At 48.9% G+C, this 24,465-nt stretch overlaps 1 protein-coding gene across 1 annotated transcript in view; it reads right to left on the minus strand.

Annotated features, from left to right (window-relative positions):
* Positions 1-5,761: 5,761 nt before the first annotated feature.
* Positions 5,762-24,465, minus strand: part of LOC124480861 (protocadherin Fat 4) — a 74,942-nt gene continuing 56,238 nt past the window's right edge. The window contains exons 9-17 of the mRNA XM_047040544.1: positions 19,765-24,114; positions 18,330-18,434; positions 17,811-18,118; positions 15,310-15,395; positions 13,746-13,925; positions 12,521-12,645; positions 11,905-12,134; positions 10,613-10,874; positions 5,762-9,006 (exon numbers count right to left, since the gene is read on the minus strand). Of these exons, the coding sequence (XP_046896500.1) occupies positions 7,103-9,006; positions 10,613-10,874; positions 11,905-12,134; positions 12,521-12,645; positions 13,746-13,925; positions 15,310-15,395; positions 17,811-18,118; positions 18,330-18,434; positions 19,765-24,114 (7,550 nt within the window). The 3' untranslated portion in view covers positions 5,762-7,102. The remainder of the gene's footprint in view (positions 9,007-10,612; positions 10,875-11,904; positions 12,135-12,520; positions 12,646-13,745; positions 13,926-15,309; positions 15,396-17,810; positions 18,119-18,329; positions 18,435-19,764; positions 24,115-24,465) is intronic.

Raw genomic sequence — 24,465 nt, forward strand, 5'->3', positions numbered from 1 at the left:
CGTCACTCAACGTATTCACAAACAGAAATGCTGTTCTCTGTTCTGCTTGAGAAACGGGAGTGGCACCTATTCAAAATGAGACATTATTGTCAATATCCACGTCCATGAATCATCAGGACATGGAAGAAAGCTCTCTCTCCCATGTCCTGACAGCTTTCTCCTTCAGAATGGGTGGTTTCACAAGACTTGGCGTACTGTCGATGACTCTCGGATGAAATAAGGGGGTTAGATGGCTGAGCGGTCAGGGAATCGGGCAACTAATCAGAAGGTTGCCGGTTTGATTCCCAGCCGTGCAAAATGAAGTTGTGTCCTTGGCAAGTCACTTCACCCTACTTGCCTCGGGGAATGTCTGGAAGAAGTTACTGTAAGTCGCTCTAGATATGAGCGTCTGCTAAATGACTAAATGTAAATGTAAACAATCGGAGCAATGAAAATCCCTCTTAGAGATGTTGGGTGGAAATATACCCATGGGTAGTTGTACCTATTTTGGTTGCTATGCTGTTGAGAATGGTCCTAACCTCATGTTTAGCAGTTCGTTTATCAAGCCCAACTGTCAGCCTTCACCTCCACGCGTACTTTACTCTGGAAAGTTGTCTGTAACAGTTTGAAGGAGGGCTTTTTCCTTCTCTATACTGCATTTATTAATTATTCTCAAAATTGATTGACATTAACATCAAACAGGAACAACAATTGTTCAGTCATCAAATGTTTTCTTTTCTTTTCACGTTTATCCTTACTGTTCAATAAGCATGACGTCAGATATAAACATATTACTGCATTATGTTTTCCTCTACAAGGATAAAATCAATACTATTATCAAGGTTATCTTTATAAACTTGAGCACCAATTAGACAATTTCATTAATCATGGTTTTGCAACTGGGATAACAAATATTGCAATGTTCTGAGGCTCAAAAACAAAAACAGATGTGGATACTGCAAAAATAAAAGTAAATATTTACCCTCCATTTTTAATTAGGAAGTAATTTCTCTATGAAATTAAGCATCACCTCATGACTCAAGCAAACATCAGACCAACAAGGAATTCTCTAAAGTGTATGCGCATAGAATTTTAAAAAGCAAGAAGAAATGATGAAAATAGCAACAATGTGGAAGCAATTTACACTAATTAGGCTTTTATTTATGGTCCAAAAAATGGGCGCATTTGAATTGTTGATGATGTTTTTTCTCGTTTACTTTTTTTTCTCAGTATTTCCCCAACGCTCGCTCTCCGAAAGAAGATCAAAGGATCTCCACTAGAATAGATGCTAATGATTCGTGCCTGAGATGTCTTGAGAAAAATAGCCAATTTAGAATCTACAGACTACAGAATGTGGACATAATTAGCAAGTCTGTGTGTGTGTTTCACTCACGTAGCCTACTTGCACTGAGACTCCCTTGCAGAAGTCCCTTCACCTTGGGGCGATGGTGTTCATGACCGTTACCACCCGAACTTCCTCATCCAAACAAAACTTAACAGAGACGGTGTTTACTTAGTCACTAAGTACAGACTAAACATATATTGTGACTGTGTGCTGTACAGGACACCCCTTCATCCCTCCCACCATCCTATCATTACACTGCAAAAGAGGAAAACCAATCAGATTTGTTTTCAGCATCTTGATTGAGCATCATGAGTGTAGCTGAAGGCAAAACACCTCCCCCTTCCCCCTTGTATTTTAATGAACCTAAATGGTCTGGTCCAGATCGCGCTGAAGGAAGGTGCATTATGTAGGTGGGAGGTTACCAGGCTATTGAAAGACAATTAGCATGAAGCCCAGACCCGGGAAATGGGCATTGAGTCTGCGAAGAGCGAGCCTGACAGAGTGAAAAGATTAGGACTTGAGAAAAGATAGCAGGGCATGGGAAAGTCTTGAAGAGTAATGGACTGGCTGAATTTAGCGAATGAGTAAAGAGGGACAATTAGGCAATGAATGTTATTGTGAAAATTAATGTGCTCTAAACAGCTGCCAAGTGTGCCTGCATTCCTACATACCAAAGGAGGGCCGATTGTTCGTACGAGATTGAACGTATAGATGCAAGCCTGTCAAAATGTGAAAGACGAGTGAAGTGGTGGCTTTTTGCAAGCTATTCAACAATGAAATTCCTACAGGTGTTTGTTTGTTTGACATCCATCAGTCCAGTTTCGGTGTCTTTAAATGAGGTTTGGCGGGCAGATGGAACCCCTATGCCTCTGAGGGCGGCCATCTTGTCAGGAGTTGTGTTTGTTTTGCGGGTGAAATTTCACAGCAATTTGTGGTAACAAGTGAATTTGACCCTGTAGCATTATGGGGCATGTGGCACGACTCCATCAAAGGACCTTGCCAACCCTTCAGCCACCCCACGGCACTCAATCTCAAATGCATAGGAAACGAATTATCCACTGTGGTATTTAGGATTATGACCTTCGTCCAATGCAATTTCCTACACACGTCACTAACTATAAACGTCCAAGGTTACTAAACTGTAGGTTGTAGACTGGTCTCTATCAAACTGGCAAGATCGACACGAGAACATTGGACACTTTACATACAGCTGCCACTATGTGTAAAACCCTCTATTTCACTACACAATGCAACAGCCAGGCAGTATTGAAAGACTGTAATGAGCTCATTATGTGGCAGCTGTTCATGTGCTTTATACTGTAGCTGAGAGAAGAACTCACCAGCACAATTATGAGCTGACATGTCCAGGCTATACAGTAACTGATGAAGATATACGTCGCAACTCAGAGATGGACCATACCATTAAGGTTGTAAGTATGAAAGTGATTCTGTGTTGACGTGTATCAAACACTGGAGCACTGTTTCTTCTGTTTGTTCAAAACCCAAGTTGACACAGTGAAGAAGATTTCAGAACGCATCCAGTGTTTTTATGATGGGGTTGTGGCCGACAGAAAGAAAACATTTAGATAAGAAACCCACTCACAAGATGCATTCTTAGGGACTTGGCCCTGGCTGCTATTTGTGTACTTAAGCCTATGATATGTGCTGTGGTTTTGGCCTGGCTTCTACATGTTGACCAATGCATTTTCAGTGTTTTTGTATTGAAGCTGGGAACAGGGTGATTTATGGGTGACCCTGAGCAGGACGGGTGCGTTGATGAAACTGTCTAACCAGTGATTCAGGAGATGGAGATGCCCTGTGTAAGATGTTCTCTTCTGATCTCTTCTACATCGAAATGTAGAATTATTGACCACCTCTGTAAAAAATCTTGTGGATGTCATTTGAGATCTCATCGATTGTATGTATTGTATGTTTTTGCATTTAAAAAGCCCCCCCCAAAAAAATATTTCTATACATGTATATATGTTCCCATTCCATACTATTCTGTTCTTTTATCAAACGTAGTTACCTTTTCATTAGGACTGGATCTTCTCCTACAGAGTAAAGAACTGCACCACACTCCAAAAGTAAAAAAAAAAAAAACAGAATAAAAAGATCTCCAGAAACCCACGACAGACACCTCTCTGCACCCGGTGAGGCCTTACTTCACCCTGAAGAGACAGTCCTCCCCCCCGGTCTCCAAGCCCAGTGAGCTACACTGCACTTAAGTCAGCTGCGCCCCCCTGAATTAGAAAACAAAACAGAATCTAAATAGCTGAGCCAGCACTGTGTCACACAGCAAACGCGATCCAGATGTGCTTCTCCGGTTCTATCTGCGTGTAACGATGAAGAGCACTGACAGTGGCACTGGAGCTGGGGGTCTCGTCCCTCCGTTAAACCGCTTAGCGTTCATCGTACACTTCTATTCATGTTTTCAAGAGGGTGGCGAAAAAAAAGCCCGTTATCCCCCCCCTCTTCCCTTCTGTAGAGAGCGCACCGCAAAGCCAGTCATAGATACTACAGCCGCAGATCTTCTCCCTGATGACGAGCGCCCATCTTACACGAGAACGTGTCTGCCTCTCTTCGTGTCCCACTGCGTAGCTTTGCTCGGCTTTCATGTTTGTTGAAAGACAGCGCTTGGCTACAGTACACACAGCATTAAGGAACACTTATGGAGGCTAACCATGCAGCTTTGATACAGATGTGAACTTCAGGACTCTTCTAGGGGTGATAATTTCTAGATCTCTTCAGGGTTTTTTCCCCACGTGGTCTTATTTAAGGAATTGATTGGAGATTTGTCCTCCGTGCTGTAACTTGTGAACGTTTTCCAATTGTGTAGTAACAAGCTGATGTTGAACTGCATGATTGCTCATGTAAATTGATAATGTAAGTTGTTAGATACAGTGCTGTGTCGCTGATGTATAAATGTTTTGACTAAATTTTTGATTACATGTTGTGATTACCACACATACTTGATTATGAGATTAGGCAAGGATTGAGAGACATTAAACATACTTATGAAGTCCATAGAGAAGAGAGGTTCCAATTCATCAGAGATGAACCACTTCTAGAGATAGTTTTCTTTAAGCCTCATTCAGTAAAATAATTTTGAGGACAGTCTTGGAGAGGCATTTTTATTACAGATAAATGTGCTCTTAATTACAAGCTGCTTGATTAAAACTCAGGGAGCTGTTTTTGGTTTACCATGTCAAAGGGTCTTAGAGAACAATCAATCTTCATAACAAACTTGGAGAAGATTTTAAAGAAACTCTGTGGAAGTCAGTAATACTACCACACCACATCCTCCCGTTAAACACAAGGGAAATTCAAAGCAAACAGAAAAGATACCAAAGCATTTTAATGGGAATAACATTTGATGTAACGTTTGGATTGGAAACCCCTTCATTCAGCACTAGGCACCATGGGAAACCAACTTCAGCTCCCTTCGCACCTCCAGTCAAGACGTTAGTCTTTGGCATGGGGAGATACAGTCCATTAGAAACATCTTGTTGGCATTTCACTCATTAACACTCTCTTGGAAAACAGTTTGCTCTAATTTTAACTTGACGTTGAAAGCGTAATGCTTGCTATGCGCAGTAGGTACCTCTTCGGTCACACTGAACTGCAACACCAACACACTTAATCATGTGCAGAGAGTCAGGGCCGGGTTTCTGGAGAACACTCGGTGGCGCCTCAACTACTCAATCCCCTATGAAAGGATGAATCCCACATGATAAATGCCTGGCATGAAATCTCAAACCCTTCAGCCTGACACCCCACCACGCTCACCCACACAGCACCAGGAGGGGGGATTCGAACGTGTCTCTTCTCCTGGTAGATTATCTCCTGTTGTCACTGTCATTAGTGGTGGTATTATTATCTCTGCGTTAGTACGGAGCAGCCCTGCTCAGGAGGCAGGGGGGTCAGCATGGCTCTCTGCAGGCCAGAGCCGCTTCAGGACCCTGTGGTCATCTACCCAGACCCGGGACGTCACTCCTCACCGCTCCACGGCTCTCTGCTTTCTCTCCATGGGCCTCTCTCGCCCCGATGACGGAGAAGATAAGCATGCTGCATACCGGATCACGAGCTACCCCGCCCCCTCCAAAAAAGATTCTGTTCAATATGCCAGATGTAAATAATTGTTGAAAGGTATATAGCTGCCTGCATGGCTTGGTTCAGTGGATGTTGTCCTTGGCAGACGAGGCAGTGGCTCAGTTTTGTTTAGGTCTTTCATGGCCTTTTAAAATGTTTTGTTCAATTCAGACCAAGCTTCATTTAAACTTCCCTCACAAAAGGCGCAAGGTCCTTGGGGGTATAACATATCTTACCACCAACATCATTGTGCTGGAGCCACAAGGTGACTATTTAAAGGTGGGGTTATTTTGGGGTATTGTATAGATCATTTACCACATCACAGTCACTGGGAACCAAAAGAAGCGCCTTTTAAATAAATACTTTTTATTCTGTTATTGGCTTTTTACATGTACAAAGCATACAATATGTTATAGTTTTATCAAAAGTGGAAAATACGGTGTTACGTATGTAACAAATGTAAAAAATAACTCTTCAATCTTACTTTCCCTGAAAGTAAGAACATACATTTCAGCGTACTGTATGAAAATATCCATAAAAACACAGCATAAGTAATTTAAGTTAATAAACAGTACAAAAAGTAGAAACCATACATTGAAAAATAATAGACAACAACACTGAAAACAAATGACTTACATGATTTCCCATCAATACATTTCATTTTGTTTTTGTACACAAGTTCCTAGTTGTTAGGCTGGGTCATGATTCTGGTTTCAGTAGAGATGTACACCCCCAAACTCTGCTGCTCCCAAAACACTGTTTAGTGACCACGACATTATAACCCCCTCCCTAATGGACCACCGGGGCAATAGAAGGAGCCAAGTCTTCCTCAATCACAAACCCTTAAGACGTCTGTAAGGCAGGGGACTCAACGACCCCTGTTCTTGGAGTGCTAAGCCAGTCAGCTGGGAGAAAACTCACCCAGGAAGAAATGAAGACAAAGACTTATTGGGATAAAGAGAGAGAGAGAGAGGGGAGGGGGGGAGAGAGAGATTGGAGGAGAGAGAAAGATTGGAGGAGAGAGTACCCTGCTTGAGTCATAACATTTGCAGACCTGTGTTACCGTGTGAGCAAAGTGGGGTGCTCATTTCCACTGTATCTCAATGTCTACAGGTGCAGTCGGATCAAACACACATGCTTCCTTTTAGAAAATGAGAAACCGACCCGAAAAATAAAACACACAGGTTGGGTTTTCTATTGCTTTATGGCCTGCTGGAATTCTCTTCCTGTAAGAGATTTCAATGTTATCACTCTTCTTATCTTTCGGTTGTGAATGTGACAGAAGTTTTGCAAAGGAGAGGCAATATTGGTAATAAAGAACAGACACGTTAGATTAAGATAAAATGAATGGATTTTTGCAGTCACCAAATTGGATTCAGACTTGTTTTTTTTCTTATCGTTTAAACTTTCAGTGTTAATGGATACCTTATAATGAGGCCTCAGAGATATGAATGCATGATTGTACAGTTTGAGGTTTAAAAGACTGGCAAACTCTTTCAAAGGGACTTACTACACAAAAATTCATCATAACATGTGTTTTTTTTTTCTGCCTTACTGCATTGAAGGTCGTCTTGTTAAAAAAAAAAAAAAAAAAAGATATCGCTAGTCCAACGTTCTCTTGTAATCTACATTGTCTTTTCTTCCCAGAGAACATCTCCATATAGTACATTGTTGTAATAAATAGTCTCATACGTATTGCTCGGCCTCTCCTTCGTTGAGGATAGTCACGGAACCATCCCCGCTGTTCATCTCAATGTCTTTGGCGGCCGCGTTCTCCGGCAGGAGAGCCAAGTCTTTGAACACGTCCACGTAGTGTCCGAATCCGGGGCCCCAGTTCAAGAGGTTGTCCCAGTTGAAGCCCACCGCCTGTGGCCCCAGTTTATGGGGCAGGGTGTAGTGGTCCCCGGGGAGTGTCTGGGCGGCACTGGGCCCCCCCTCCGCCCTCCTGCTGGAATAGCGTCTCTGCTTGAGCCTCCCCCCGTAGTCTTCGTCGTCCGCGTCCGACTCGTTGACCTGCGACAGCTTAGGCACGCGGGAGCTGTAGGCCACGGGCTTGTCCCGGTCGTACTCCATCTCCGAGCAGGTGAACGAGTCGTGGGAGTCGCTCTCGGACGACGACTCCGGCGCCGGGATGCCGTCGGCGGGGTTCCTGACCCGCGACAGCGGCCGGCGGCAGTCTTCCTCGGAACTGGAGCGTCCGTGGTCAGCGCTGCAGATGCTGGGGTTGCGGGGGCGCGGCGTGTTGAGACGCTCCACCTCCTCAATGGACAGCCCCACAGGGGGGCCGGTCTCCAGGGGGATCTGCTCCACGGGCTGCTTCAGGCGGCTGGACGGCCTGGACGTGTGGCCGTGCCCCGCCATGGTCTGGGGGCTCTTGCTGCGGCGTCCGAGCCGCGTGGCGTAGTTAAACATGGCCCCCGACTGGCACGCCTCGCCGTGCAGGTCCAGGGGGCTGCCCTCCCGGCGGCCCAGGTTGAGCTCTCTCGTTGGGGTATTGCGGTAGAACGTCGAAGGCTTGGTGAAGGGGGCGGGGCTGTGCCTGGAGAGGGGGTTGGGGGTGGGGCATGCGGAGTGCGAGTGGCTGAGGGGGGTGGACCTCAGAGCCTGGCTGTACTGGGGCTGGTAAGTGTAGCTGCTGGCCCCCAGGGGGAGGGGTGACTGGCGGGCGAATCCCAGCGGACTGTGCCTCTGGATGGAGAACTTGGGGGTGTGGCTGCGGAACTGTTTGTAGTGCTGGATGATGTCGGCGTCCGAGGGGGCGATGCTGCTGGCGTTGTCGATGTCGTAGTGCTCCATGTCGGCCTCGGGGCTGCTGCAGGGCACGCAGGGGGCGCTGGGAACCGTCTCGTTGCTGTGGGGGAGGTCCGTCTCGTCGTAGATCAGATACGGGTTCTCCCTCTCGATGATGTCCGGTTTGGGGTTCCCCTCGGGCTGCTTGCGTACCGTCATGTCGTCCCCGTACGGAGGGATGTTGTCCGGGTCATCGAACGCCACGTTCTCGCTCCCCTTCTTCTTTTTCTTCTTCTTCTTCTTCTCCTTGGGCTTCTTCTCCTCCTTTGGCACTTTGGTCTTGTTGCGGCCCTTGCAGTGGTTGCACAGGATGAGGCTGAGCACCACCAGGGCCAGGGCAGTGGCACAGCTGCCCACGATGGCCGGCACGGCCCAGATGGGCAGCAGCATCTCCTCGGTGCTGGGACTGGGGCTGCACACAAAGCCTCCGTTGGTGGCCGTCTTGCAGACGTTCCCCTGGGGGCACTGCACCCCGAGGCAAGCCACCAGGGTCTCGCATGTGTGGCCCGTGTACAGCTCGGAGCAGACGCAGGAGAAGCCGGAGTGAGGGTTGGGAACGCAGCTGCCTCGGTTCTGACAGGGTCCGGAGGCACAGTCGCCGGGAGGGACGCACTGGTAGGTGTACCACTGGTTGACACACATCAGGCCATCCCAGCAAGGGCTGCTCTCGCACAGGTTGGGGCCCCGGCAGCCGATCTTCACAGACTGGCTGGTCTTGGACAGGGTGACCAGGCTGTGCTCGCCGCTGAAGGGCAGGTTGTCCCCGTTGTACTTGACGTAGGCCAGGCAGCCGTCGAAACCTGCGGGGAAGAAGAGGAAGTGAGGGTCAGAAAACGGGAAACACCCCTGAATGACAAAACAGACTAGATGAAGGTGGATTGGGAGCGTTCCAGTGGCTTCTTAAAATGTCCCACGATTTCCAGGTAAACAACCATGAGCTATAATCAGAACTGGAGGAATGTTTAGTCAAATATTCGGTTCGCTTTCGACCACCAAGATTTGAATACAGTTTCCAGACCCACCAAGACAAATGACATTTTTTAACAGTTGAATAAATCATTTGCAAATTATAGAGCAGATATGTGCTTATTTTCTAAAATATGAGGACTTGCCAGTGAATCAATCCTCAGTTTAGTCATTTTATTGCTTCAAGACATGCATCTGGAAGAAATGTTTTGGTGACTAATTCAAACCCTCGCTTTTGGATTGCAACACAACATTGCCTCTCAGATGTCAATGCATGTTTATTGAATTTATCCCATAGTAAATTAAATCCATTTGTTTCTATTTATTGACTTACGCCTGGTAAAGATACACAAGAACGCAACCTTTCGACACACACTTTGACCAGAGGTCAGAGGTCAGTCCTAGGGGTACCTAGCCCCGCTGTAACCTTTCCAAAGATGATCCAGATCATCATTGTTTGAGGCAAGGCAGTCTGCCATGGACCTGCGTGCTCTGAATATGTTTATTTTGAAATATACCCTGAGCCTCATTGTGTGAGGGAGGCCAACAAATCATTTAAGTCGTTTTTACCATATTTGTCCAAACTATCGATTTTTTTTTCATTCCCCACAAAAGCCCTAAATTTACAATGTTTTGTCCCTCCCTGTGGAAGGCCTTTGTTTCACCCTGCACAAACTATTTCAAAGTCAGGGTTGAGGACATATGATATGCTGCTTAGTCTTGTAGACTTAAGTCCATAGCAGTCAAACAACAACAATCCTCAAAGACGGAGATGGCTGATAAATTCAACCCAAATTAACATGAGCTTTTCTCCATAAACGATGTCAAAGGAAAGCAACATGTATACTCCCACTGCAGACCCAAAGAAGAGAATTTAAGCACGTCTAGTTCCCTCCAATTCCAGTCAGCAATGTTGGACCAAGTTAGGAAGTGTTCAACAGAAGACATTCATCTGGTGGACAATGCTGCTGGCGATCACCCCACCCAAACACCCAACACCACACAGACCCCCACCCAGACCCCCTCCACCTGACCAAACCCAGACCCCCCCTCCACCTGCCCAGACCCAGACCCCCCTCCACCTGCCCAAACCCAGACCCCCTCCACCTGACCAAACCCAGACCCCCCCTCCACCTGCCCAGACCCAGACCCCCCTCCACCTGCCCAGACCCAGACCCCCCTCCACCTGCCCAAACCCAAACCCCCCCTCCACCTGCCCAGACCCAAACCCCCCCTCCACCTGCCCAGACCCCCCTCCACCTGCACAGACCCAAACCCCCCCTCCACCTGCCCAGACCCCCCTCCACCTGCCCAGACCCAGACCCCCTCCACCTGCCCAGACCACCCTCCACCTGCCCAGACCTGCCCAGACCCCCTCCACCTGCCCAGACCTGCCCAGACCCCCCTCCACCTGCCAAAACCAGACCCAGACCCCCTCACCTGCTGCTGTTTTCTGCTGTCCGGGCCCAGCCGGGACCCCTCCGATGGAGAGGGAGAGGACGTCCAGCCCCCCAAAGTCCTGGGTGGGGTGCTGGATAAGCCTGGCGCGTGCCCCATCCAGCCGGAGGGCAGTGACGGAGCCGTTCCTCAGCAGCTGCAGCGTGTGCCACTGGCCGTCTGACAGCGACGCCTCTCCCAGCGCACGCTCCACCTTGCCCCCCACGCCCGCGTCGGAGACATAGTGGATGTTCCCGTTCTTCAGCTGGGGAGGGAGGGAGGAAGAGGAGGGGGGGGGGGGGAGGGGGTAAGGACAGTAACATACTTTTGGTTAGAGGAGTGGAAATGATTCAGAATAACCTTACTGTTAGTCAGACAGACATATAGTATACTGTGAATAGAAGAGAGAGAGAGAAAAGTCATATTGATCGAAAAGAAAACCCTGGTTGTTGGATAAAGAGCCCTCTTCACAGTAGGGGCTCTCTACCGTACATCATAAGTATGAATGAATGGATAATGATTCGTTTCTGGGCAGGAGGTATGGTAATTTTATATCTCTTAGCTTAAATGGAAAAGTAATCTCTGTCTACTCCCGTTCAAAGCAACATAAGTAGCTTTCAGATTAATCGAAAATTCAAAGAAATCTGGAAATTGTGAAAAGAAAGTGCAATCCCACCAGACAAAAACCTTGGTAAACCAAACTTGGATCAACAATTTGTGGGTTATCGTCTTGACGTCACATTATTGATACATTTGTACACAGGACAGAGTGTAGTTCTTCAGGCTGTGTAAGGGTTAGGGGTGGGGGTTCTGCTGGTCTGGTACTCAGAGACAGAGAGAGGAAAGAGAGAGAGGATGAGAGAGATGGAGAGAGGAAGAGCCAGAGCGTGAGATGGAGAGAGGAAAGAAAGGAAGAGAGAGAGAGAGGAGAGAGAGAGAGAGAGAGAAAGAGGGAGTGAGACAGACAGAGAGATATGAAGAGTGAGAGACAGACAGAGAGGGAGAGATGAGGAGCGAGAGACAAAGAGAGGGAGAGTGTGTCTGGTGGAGAGAGTGAGCGGGGAGGCAGAGGAGGATGACTGAGTGAGAGGGTCCTCTGGGCAGCTGCCCAGGATCTGTCAGAGCCTCAGTCTGGAGGCCTGCAGGGAGGGAGCGTTGGGAGAACGAGAGCAGGTGATACACACACACAGGTCCCCCTATAGCTGGGACCATGTGTGTGTGTGTGTGTGTGTGTGTGTGTTTCTGTCTGTGAGAGTTTATGCGAGTGTGTCTCTGTATGTGTGTGTGTCCCCTACCTTCACCGTGGTGTAGTTGCTGCTCTCCTGCACGTGCAGCAGGGTGCCAGTCTTGCTACGAGTGCGAAACTTGACCTCCAGAGTGCTGGGCCCCGCGGGGGCCAGGCCGGGGGCCAGGGAGGGGGCCAGCAGAGCCAGGCGGAGCTGGAGGTCTCGCTTGGGGCCCTGCCTCATGGTGTAGTCCAGGCGTCCTGTCCCGTCCAGAGACAGAGCGGTGTCTACAGACACGTCTGTTAGAGGGACAGTCAAGCCCAGCAGATCCATGTCACAGAGGGATTCAGATGAATGAAAAGTGGTATTAATCCTAGTTAACTTGTATCGTTTTCAAGGTTTCTGCGCGGATCACTGTTTGGCAAGGTTTGGTGATTTGGAAGGAGCTGCGATGTTTTTTTACTCAGTAGATGTGAGTTTGTTTCTGTAAGCTTTGAGTAGGTTAATTAAATGCAAATTATGTGTGAAAATGTAGGTCCTGTGACAGATTTTGTACACATCACACACTTATTACACCGAACCATAAAATTCTAAACGAATTGTACATAAATAATATTTAGACTCATTAACCCACATTCATAAAGACTAAATGAGCAGTAGAAGTTGCTTCAAAATGTCTTCTTACATTTCTCACAGAAGGTTCCGGTGAAGCCATCCACACACTGGCACTGCTGCCAGGACCAGTGGTCCACACAGGTGCCCCCGTGTCTGCAAGGACTGACTGTGCAGGCGCCTTCCAGTCTGGGGCATCTACACACACACACACATAGAGATGGTCAAATCGACAGATAAACAGACACACACAGACAGACAGACAGGCAGACAAAGATAGTCAGACAGACAGACAGAGAGAGAGAGAGAGAGAGAGAGAGAGAGAGAGAGAGAGAGAGAGAGAGAGAGAGAGAGAGAGAGAAACAGACAGACACAGACAGTCAGGCTCTTTGGTGGACAGCTGTGGTCCTCAAAAGGACCCCCGAAGACGACATTCCCCAGCGATACAAAACCCATAATAGACCCCTAACCCTAACCCGGGAATTAGCATATTAAAGGATCTGTCATTGGCACTCTTCAGGACCAAAGAATAATACAGAAAAAGATCTGTCTGACATTCTTGGAGTCTGCAATCCCACAAAATCTATTTATATAAAAACGGGCCTTGTTCTGGAGTTCTGGAGAGCAGTAAGATGATGAACAGAAGCCCTGCAGGGAGAGGGGGGAGGGGGGCAGGGGGACCAGGGGCAGACTGAAGGATTGCGGGGGGCCGGTTGGACAGAGAGACAGTGAGGTAGGGGGGGAGTGGAGGGGGGGGGGGGGGCAGAGATCAAGTGAGGTTTGGAGTAGTGGGGGTAAAGGGGGGTTGGCCGACAGACAGAGAAAGAGAGAGAGACAGAGACAGACACAGAGAGTGAGAAAGAGACAGAGAGTGAGAGAGACAGAGAGAGACAGAGAGTGAGAGAGACAGACACAGAGACAGAGAGAGACAGAGAGAGACAGACACAGAGACAGAGAGAGACAGAGAGAGACAGAGAGAGACAGAGAGAGACAGAAAGAGACAGAGAGAGACAGACACAGAGACAGAGTGAGACAGAGAGTGAGAGAGAGACAGGGACAGAGAGTGAGAGAGAGACAGTGAGAGAGAGACAGACAGAGAAAGAGAGAGAGACAGAGAGACAGACAGAGAGTGAGACAGAGACAGAGAGTGAGAGAGAGACAGAGAGAGAGACAGAGACAGAGAGTGAGACAGAGACAGAGACAGAGACAGAGAGTGAGACAGAGAGAGAGAGAGAGAGAGAGAGAGAGAGAGAGAGAGAGAGAGAGAGAGACAGAGAGTGAGAGTGAGAGGGTCAGACCTGTCCAAGATTCCTCGTGATGCGAGCGCCTGGCTGGGCTCCAGTGGTCGTCCGTTCACGGCCAGCTCCATGATGCAGCCCACAAAGTCATGTGTGGCCACCTGGCCCCGTCTGTGCAGGAGGGCTTCCATGGAGCGCACGCCCCCCACTGACACCCTGTTGGGCTGCACGTCCAGGATCCTGCACACACACAGCAGCATGAACACACACACCCAGGAACACACACACACACACAGCAGCATGAACACACACACCCAGGAACACACACACAGCAGCATGAACACACACACCCAGGAACACACACACAGCAGCATGAACACACACACCCAGGAACACACACACACACCCAGCAGCATGAACACACACACCCAGGAACACACACACACACCCAGCAGCATGAACACACACACCCAGGAACACACACACACACCCAGCAGCATGAACAAACACACCCAGGAACACACACACACACACAGCAGCATAAACACACACACCCAGGAACACACACACACCCAGGAGCATGAACACACACAGCAGGATGAACACACACACCCAGGAACACACACACACACAGGAGCATGAACAGACACAGCAGGATGAACACACACACCCAGGAACACACACACACACACACACACAGGAGCATGAACACACACAGCAGCATGAACACACACACCCAGGAACACACACACACACCCAGGAGCATGAACACACACACACACTCTCTCAAGGGGCTTCCCTGTCACTCTTGGGCTCAGCTACTATGTACCTTAAAACCCAAGACTAAACACAGCTGATCTACATGACAAGAAGGAAAAAAAAGAACTTCAAAGTACCACGTTTTTATCCGGCCCCAGTACTGTATATAACATTCTTCACCATTAACATCTGGTCACTGTGTTTCACTTAGCCTGCAGTGCTTGGCTCATACCCTGTATGTTTAAATGTACGCTTGGATTTATAATAGACCATGGCTTAACCTAAATTGGGCATATCTTTCATCCGTTCAAAGTGTAAGCTACTGAGATATTTGCAACCTGTATTTATTCAATGGATGTTTGGCTTGTCATGGTCCTACTCAGCCAGGACATACTTGTCCAGCGCTGATGCTTGTGCCTTAACATGTTTGTTATATGTACCTTCATCTTTGATGTGTGTCCGGTCACATTGTACTGGAGTGTAAAGCACATCACTATCAACACCTGCTCCCCGTGTCTTCTTTTAGCCAACTGTAACTACTATACTGCTGGACCCAGTTAGTGTGTGCTATAATGTAGTGCATATTTACATTTAGCCATTTAGCAGTCGAGCGACTTACAGTAAGTACAGGGACATTCCCCCCCGAGGCAAGTAGGGTGAAGAGCCTTGCCCAAGGACACAACGTCATTTGGCACGGCGGGGAATCGATCCGACAACTTTCTGATTACTAGTCCGACTCCCTCACCGCTCAGCCACTGACTGCATAGTCCTTATATATCCCTATCTGGCCAAGGTCCCTTTGTCTCCTTCTCCTCACTTCTTCTACTGTTTGTGTGAGTTTGGGGCGTCGGCGCGAGGCTCTCACCAGTCTGTGTGCACGGCCACGTTGCTGACGGCACAGTAGCCCGGCTCCTGGTCTTCTCCACACAGGTCTATGGTCAGGGACGCAGCCTGAGGGAGGGGGACGAGACACATGGACATCTGCTTTAGCTTCACACAGACTGACTGACAGTTAGAAATACACTGGTGGATGCACCGACACACACACGCGCAGGGATACACACACAAGAAAGCCCATACGTGTATCCACACAGAAACACAGAAAGAATGCGCGCACACACACACACACACACCAATTACTAACAGAGGCCTATGGTTTATGAGCTAGAAAAACAACAAGGGAAAGCAGTCATTTGTCTCCTGCCTGTGTCGCTCTTCATCACGGCCATATGGGCATGTTATTAATGCCTTGTCGTCAGATCAAAGCTACTGCTCCCAAACCATCGCTACACACACAAATACACACCACCCACACGCACAAATATACATTGCACACCCTATTACGCACACACACCATACACACGTAACTACTGTATATATCTCACACAATGGACTATAGACAGACTTGTTTCAGGAAAAAATCTCAGAAATTAAAATCGAATGTGACTAAAGCGACCGTCAGCTTTGTTTGTGTTTGGTCAACGTCCTGGGAGCAATAGAAATACAGAGAATAGAAACACAGAGAGACTCCACAACACCTCAGAGTGCCAGCTCCCCGGAGGAGCGCCCATGACCTGCTGGGCCTGAACACCACTCCTCTGGTTCAAGACTGCCATTTACATTTAACGTAGAAATAGTGCACCTAGAAGACACTGCAGAAGATCAAGGATCAGAAGTGCGTAGTTCCACAGTATTTTGGTGGTCAAGAGTCAAGGAGTAGTCTGTATTTCCTAGCCACATTGCAAAGTAACCACATCTCAGCTCCCAGGCAGAGTGAACTAAAAGACTACTACAGTGTAATGATAACATCTCAGTGGATGATTTGTTGGTTGTGTAAATCAAGTGTGCGTCAGAGGCAAAGGAGGAGAGGGAACGCTGGGACGCAAAGCGCCCAGTTGGCTTGACGCTGAGAAAGAATACAAACGTTTGGATCTTTAACGAACATGGCAGAGAGGAGAGTCACACTAAGGGTGTTGCCTCCCGTTAAACATTTATGGGAGTCCTAAAACACACACGGTTCAGAACAAGGAGACCAACAAGGCTTATAGAGAGGGTTTTTGTCTAGGTTTCCCTAACACCACTTCAATAACAATGTGACAAAGATAGCCTGATAAATACCAGTGGTCACTTCAAAAGAAATGTTTCAGCGTACATGGTTATAAAAGAGGATGTCGTGGCAGAAGTCATGTTGTGCTAAAACGATACTTCCAGATAACTATATCTAGGTTCTTATTTTTTATTTGAATTGTTCATGCTTTATTTGACTGTTTGAAGGGAAGTGTGACAAGAAAGTCGGGGAGAGAGGGGGGGGGGGGGGAAGGGACATGCAGCAAATATCCAAGAGCGGATTTGAACCTTGGCAGCTGTGGTAAGGCCTCAGCCTACATGCTGGGCACACTTATCCGCTGAGCTACCGGGTCAACCCCAGCATCTCGTTTTCCTTTCTGTGCCGTTCTCAACTTAACAACAGGGTGGCTCTGGTCTGGTTAAGACATCTGCTCAAAATCCAAGTTCAGGAATCGGAAAAAAAAAACGTCTTCACACGACCACTGAAATAACCCATATCACCTTCTCCAAACAACTGTGATCAGGTTCATTTTACACCACCTGAGGGAGAAGGCACTTGGGAGAGACGCATGCGAGCCCTGACCTCGTTCCCCCGGTAACCCCAACCAGCTCGTTCCTTAGCCTGCACATGCTATCTGAGGGCAGGACGAGGGTAGAATGCATTTCTCACTGCATGTTGTGTAGCTTTCCATCCAGTCACTCTGCACTATCTCAAAGCTGACAATTTAACGATTTTACCAGTTTCCTATGAAATCCCAAAGCACGGTCGGATATGACAGATTTGAAGTCCAGCAGGAGACCTACGTTATAAAACCTGACAGGGGAAGCAGAATTTTTTTTCTCTTCTCCCCAAAACCAGTGCAAAACTGGCAAAGGAAAATCTCTTCTGATTCTGAGGACATGATTTCAACTTTAGAGAGCTATTTTGGAGGCCTGCATTGTAAATCACAACAAGCAATCAAATATAATTACAAACTATGAAAGCCATAAGTAGAACGAGCAGTGTGTGGGCAGTTTAATTATCATCTGATGGCGCAAAAGGAATATGAAGCCAAAGTTGGACACAGCTTTCGTCTATAAAAACCCAGGAGTCATAACTTCTATTGAAAATATAAAACAGTTCTCTATGGACATGTGGCGGCTTTCAAATTCCCCCCAATGCTCTGTAACCATGGGCCAATAAAACCATTAAGCTTCTTCATGAAGTACACTTTCCGAGCACTTAGGATGACAAACAAACACAAAAACCTCTTGGTTGATGAAGCAATTTTTTTCTGATACAATAACATCTCAACTTACCATTCCAGCTCTCCTCGCAATGACCGTGTGGAACTGCCCATCGGAGACTTTTATCATGGTCATTAGTTTATAGGTCCCACTCCCCAAGTTAAAGGAGAAGCGCATTCGGCCCTCAAAGATTTCCAAAGCCAGGAATTCCGCCTTGTCTCCGGTCTGGTTGTCGTGGGTGTACATAAGGAGCGCGTTGCTCTTCAGCGTGGCAAACTTGATGTAGATGTAGTTGTTGTTGGGATCCAGACTAGGAAACTCCATATAGGAGAGATCCTCAAAGCCATAACTGTTAAGCTCACAGTGTTTCCCGAAAACCCCTGAGGAGAGACGAGATGAATCAAACAAATGGCACAGAAAATTGTGGTTTTGAAATACTGTTTGTGTCTTATAGTGAAAAACAAACGTAGACAACAGAACACATGGAGACGAGACAATTGTGAAAACAGGAATCGACACACAGCGACAACAGTTCATTAAGTAGTCATCCACCTACAACCACCTAGAACATTCTGTCGGATAATTACTCACCAAACAGACAATGACAGTAATATCCATCCACTCTGTTCTGGCAGGACCCACCATTAAAACAGGGGTTACACTCACAGTGATTGATGAGGGAGTCACACGTTTTGCCTGGGTTCACAAAACAACACAACATTAAAATGAATTGGGTTGACAGGGTGACAGGGTGACTGGTGAGGGGGACAAACAGCTCGTGCAGAAGGGCTTTCCCCTTCAAAACACGTTCACAGAGACATTTCATCACCCCAAGCTTTACGAAAACAAAGGGAGCCTTCGCACCTTGTAAAATAACATGTGAGGTTTGGAAAGTAGACACACATGGGTGAAAACATATACAAGATGTAATGATCCTTAAGTGTTTGCAACTGAAGCATCTTCATTGGTCACTGGGGCCAGTGAAAGGCGTGCCGATTATGAAAACTGGACGACAAGCAGAAATCTCTGACACAAGGACGGTACAGTAATCGACACAGACAAAATAAGGTACGGTATGCATGGGAACTGACAGTGACCTGCTGTATGCCGTTTTCGTAGGTTCTGACTACTGCTGCATAAGACAAATAGCTTAATGGAGATTAATTATTTCGCCCCGACCAGGCAGCTAAAACAGGAAGTAGAGAGTTCACAGTAGGGGCAGGCAAACTACTGTAAGTCAATAGGTGCAATTTGCCAGAAGGGTCATTCATCATGATGAAACGCATAGGTTAGTGGTCATTTGTTATAGTCTTAATAAAAAAGAACAGTAATCACTTTGGTTAAGTCAAAAAGTCTGCTCTGAGCCCATTTGGAAAGGTCTGTCAGGCACAGCACACAGCTGACCAAACAGACATGATTCAGACAAATGTTTTCATTAACGGTTCTTCATATGCACTGCCTTTATAAAGAGTAATATTTTTGTATTATTCATACCATCCTCTAAAGCAGTCCCTCTCCAGGACAAACGTATAATTGACTTCACAATACCTTCACTCAGCCAAAGTGTCGGTTTCTCACTGCTCACATGATATTCAACTATAAAGTGATTGACACACAAACTTCAGTCCTTAATAGGTGAGCCCAGAGACAAAGCAAGATGATTGTCAGCATAGCCTACATTTTTGGAGCAGAGAGAGAGGGGCGTGCAGGAGAAATGTGAACTGTGTGTGGAGTCTCCACCAAGGCTCTGACCACGGTCAGTTGCGCATCATCGTTCTTATTAAAGTAAACAAGACAGGCCGATACGCATCAAAAACGATTCCCCCTCAACTCGTTTCTAAAAAACAAACCTTGTTTGGCAGTCAAGTTTGTATGCCACAGTTACTTTATCATTCAGAAGAAAATATTTGACTTGGATTCAAAGCGGGGGAGTTATGTGCAACGTGTATACACTTGAGCCTAGACGAACATCTGTGCTTCTGCGTACTCATAAAATGGAAATTACTCCTGTGGCGGTGTACAGTACCTGCAAAGCCGGATTTGCAGAGGCAGTTGAAGCCACCGGGGAAGTTCTGGCACAGCGCCCCGTTTTTGCAGGGATTGGAGAGGCACTCGTTGATGTCCCTCTCACAGGCCATCCCGGTGAAACCATCGGGACAGGAACAGGAGAAACCTCCCACCAGGTTGTGGCAGGTGCCGCCGTTGTGGCAGGGCGACGGCAGACACTCGTCTATGTCTGTCTCGCAGAGAGCCCCCGAGTATCCCGGCCGACAGTGACAGGCGTAGGGCTGGAGAGGGTGGTTGGAGACCAGGATGACCGGAACGCTCTCTTGGATCTTCATGTCGGGGCCCACGCTGAGGCGGCGCTTGCAGGAGCCCCCGTTCTGGCACGGGTTACGGGTGCAGGGGTCGTGGTCCACCGAGTCGATCCGCACCCCGCTCTGGCGATGCAGGATGTCCTTGATGCTCTGGAAGAAGGTGGCCACTCCGCTGGGGTTCACATACTGCCCGTGGCCCCGCTTCACGGCGGCCATCAAGAAGGTCTCGTTGTTCATTTCAAAGGCTCCGTAGAGCAGGACCCCGGTGCCCAGTCCGGCCAGCTGTGAGTTGGCAATTCGCAGGAAGCTGAGGTAGTGATTAGTGAGGAAGTTCTGGACCCCCGGTGTCTGGAGGCGGATGAGTATGCTGTTGTCCACCGTGGCGTTGGTGAACCCCATGAAGAGGATGCGGACGGTGTTGCTGACGGTACCGTGGACGCCGTCGCTGCTACGGACGGTTAGCTCGAACGTTCCGTCAGCTGACCGGGCCTTGGAGGTGAGGTCGCAGGAACCAGTGGGGATGCTGAACAGGCTAGGGGCGGCAGCGGTCATGGAACAGTGGAAGGAGTCTTCAATGTCCGGGTCCTGGGGTTTCACAATCCCCAGAGAACCTCCGGGGAACACGTTCCCAAAATAGTGGACGTAGATCTCCACAGATCTCGGCTCCGAGGGATTGTCGTTCTGATCGTTCACCTTGACGTGGACCGTCCCAGTGGAAGACATCTGGGGGATGCCAGAGTCCTTGATCACCACTGAGAGGTAGAAGTCGCTGATCTGCTCTCTGTCGATCTCCCTACTGGTGGTCAGGAGCCCAGCGTGGCTGAGACTGAAGTAGCTGGTGGCCGAGCCCGTGTTGAGGAGGCTGTAGGAGAACGGACCCTGGTTGGGTGGCAGATCTGGGTCGGTGGCCGAAAGAGTTGTGACTGTTACTCCAGCTCGCTGGTTCTCCATGACCTCTGCGTTCACCGCTGTGAGAGTCGGACCGTTGTCGTTGATGTCCTCCAAGCTCACGATCAAAGTGGCACTGCCAGTGGCAGCAGGGGAACCTGTGTCTACAGCCAGCAGAGTCAGGTTGTACACAGGTGTGGTTTCCCTGTCCAACTCTGTGGCAATGGACACTTGGCCAGTTTGAGGGTTGATCGTGAAAATCTTTTTGGCGGAATCGCTGGCTATGGAGTAGGAGAACCTGCTCCAGCTGGGCACAGAGTCCGAGTCCTCCGCGCTGACGAAGGTGACCAGACCCCCGGCAGAGAGGCCCTCGCTGACCTGGACGTCGTAGAGCTCCTGGGTAAACACAGGAGGATCGTTCGCATCTAGGATGGTGATGTTCACAAACACCTCGTCGATATCCGCTCCACGGATACTTCCAGCGTTCTTCGCCAGGACTTTCAGCGAGATCTTTTCCTCCTTCTCACGGTCCAGGGGGCCTGTCACATAAATCTGGCCTGTTTTCCTGTTGATGCCAAAACCCTTCTTTCTGCTCTTCCCAAAAATGAGATAGTAAACCAGCCCATTGTCTCCTTGGTCACGGTCGCTGGCAAACACCTCTCCAACCACCGTACCTCTCAGAGCGGCCTCAGAAACTTCGAAGTAGTACTGCTTGGAGACGAAGCGGGGCACATACTCGTTGGCTCCCTTTAGTTTGATGTTGACATTAGCAAAACTGCATCGTTCCTCGTCCGGGACGTTGAAGGCCTTTACCGTGAGGTGGTAGACCTGCTTGGCCTCGTAGTCCAGGAACCCCTGGGTGGTGATGACGCCCGTGTTCGGATCGATGACGAAGAGGTCGCTGTCGGAAGACTGGATCACGTAAGCCATGACGGCGTTGGCCCCCGAGTCTCGGTCGGTAGCGTTCATTTTGACCACGGTGGTCCCACTCGGGACGTTCTCCTGCACGACTGGGAAGTACTCATCCGGGTGGAACACGGGCGGGTTGTCATTGACGTCCGTGACGTGGATGGTGACAGTGACATAGCTGGTCTTGGAGATCCAGCCTCCATCGGTGGCGGAAACTCGAAGGTCGTGTCGTTGCTTCTCCTCAAAGTCCAGAGTATGGGCCAGGGTTAAAACTCCCGTTTTGCTGTTGACGGCAAACTGCCCCATGTCGTTGCCTGAGGTTATGTTATAGGTGATGAAACCGTTCATGTCTTTGTCTTTGTCTCGGGCCGACAGTGTTCGGATGGCAGTTCCGACAGCAAGGCTTTCCGGAATGGTGGCAGTGACTTGGCTTTGGGAGAACTCTGGTGTGTGGTGGTTCTCCTCGGTCACAGCCACCCGCACCGCGGTTTTAGCCGACAGGGGAGGGTTCCCTTTGTCTCGGGCTGTGACATCGATGCCGAAGACTTTATTAATATCTGAGGAGAGGGAGGAGGCTACTGTAACCCATCCACTCTGCTTATCCAGCTTGAACTTGCTGGAGCTGTTTCCTCCAGATATCACATATTCTATTTCAGAGTTCAGTCCAAAGTCTTTGTCGTCGTGAGCAACCACCCGAATGAGTTTGGTGCCCACCTTGACACTTTTGGTGACAGGGGTAAAGTAGGCGGATGATTCAAATTTCGGTGGATTGTCATTGCTGTCGACGATGTTTACGATGACCGTGGTCTCGCTCATCATGGGGCTAGTCCCACGGTCTGATGCAGTGACAATGAAACTGTGGCGGTTGATGTTGATGCTTAAAGCACCGGTTGAGTTTTGGTACTTGAGCTGCTGCTTGACGAAGATTTCCCCAGAGCTCGAGTTGATTCGGAAATATTCAGCCTGGGATCTGATGAAATAGAATATCTTGCCGTTGAAGCCTTCGTCCGGATCTGTAGCCGACACTTGGGTGACCAGCGACCCTATCTCTGTGAGCTCGGGGTAGTCCAGGTAGTAAGATGGCCGACTGAACCGAGGGGCATTATCGTTTACATCCGTCACGAAGATCGTGACATCAGTGCTAACTGTCCAGCCAGAGTCATGAGCGGAAACTTTGGCGATGTAATGATCCGTGTCTTCTCTATTCAGTGACCTGCTGATGGTGATGTCTCCTGTTTTGGGGTTGATCTGGAAGGGGAGACTGGTGTCGGAAATCGAGTAGTGGCTGACGGCGTTAGCTCCCGCGTCTTCGTCCGTGGTGGTAACCCGGGCAACGGTGTACCCCACCGGAGCGTTCTCCGGAACGGTGGCGCTGAAGATCTTGGAGAACCTTGGTGCGTTATCGTTGACGTCCAGCACGTTGATGATGACCTTTACAGTGGTGGTCTTGGGGGGGGAACCCCGGTCTGTGGCTTTGACCTTCAGGGCGTACTGAGCGACCTTCTCCCGGTCTAGGGGACGGGTGGTCCGGATCTCACCGGTCGCCCGGTTGACGCTGAAGCTGTTCTCCTTGTTGCCGTCAACGATGGCGTACTCCAGCTGGCCGCTGGGGCCGCTGTCCTGATCCACGGCCGTCACCAGGAGAACCCGCTGAGGAGACAGGTTCTCCAGGATCTGCGCATGGAACGGCTCGCGGTCGAACACCGGGTGGTTGTCGTTCACGTCCGTCAATGTTATCTCCACTTTTTCGTACGCAGAGTACGGGGGGAAGCCTTGGTCCCTGGCCTCGATCCACAGGATGTACTTCTGAATGTGTTCGTAATCCAGGGAACGCTTGATTGACAGCTCCCCGGTCAGCTGATCGATCTGAAAGGAGTTATCCAGGTTGCCGCTGGCGATATAGTAGGACAGCGACCCGCCCCGGGTTGACGACCCCGTCACCGTAGTAACGACGGTGTTGGTGTGTTGGTTCTCGGGGAACGTGAACGCGGCGGCCTTCATCTTGATGACAGGGAAGTCCCCCCCGGTCACAAAGCGAACCGTCACGGTGGTGGTATCCGTTTTGGGGTTGGTCCCGCCGTCTTTGACCCTGACGGTGAGGGTGACCTCTGAACTCCCCAGCAGCTTCTCATTGGCAGTGATGGCGCCTCGGACGGGGTCGATCTTAAAGCGCTCGGCGTTGCGGCCCGTCAGGGAGTAGTGGAGCTGGGCGTTGGAGCCCGCGTCCTCGTCCGTCACGGTCACAGCAAACACCAGGGAGCCTGGAGATACGAGACACAAAACAACAGATGTCACAAAGTGAAACACTTGATGGGGTCAAATGGCTGAGTGGTTAGGGAGTAGGGCTATTAATCAAACGGTTGTTGGTTCGATTCCCAGCCATGCCAAATGAAATTGTGCCCTTGGGCAAGGCACTTCACCCTACTTGCCTCAGGGAGAATGTCCCTGTACTTACTTTAAGTCGCTCTGAATAAGAGCGTCTGCTAAATGACTAATTGTGAATTGTAAATTGACTTAATCTTTACTGTATAATGGTGCAATTATTTTAGTTCAACATATAGCATCTTTATGTATTACACAGCACAGATAAGACACATCTATTTAAGTATATA

This window comes from Hypomesus transpacificus, chromosome 1, assembly GCF_021917145.1.
Source record: "Hypomesus transpacificus isolate Combined female chromosome 1, fHypTra1, whole genome shotgun sequence".
In the NCBI taxonomy this organism is placed as follows: Eukaryota; Metazoa; Chordata; class Actinopteri; order Osmeriformes; family Osmeridae; genus Hypomesus; species Hypomesus transpacificus.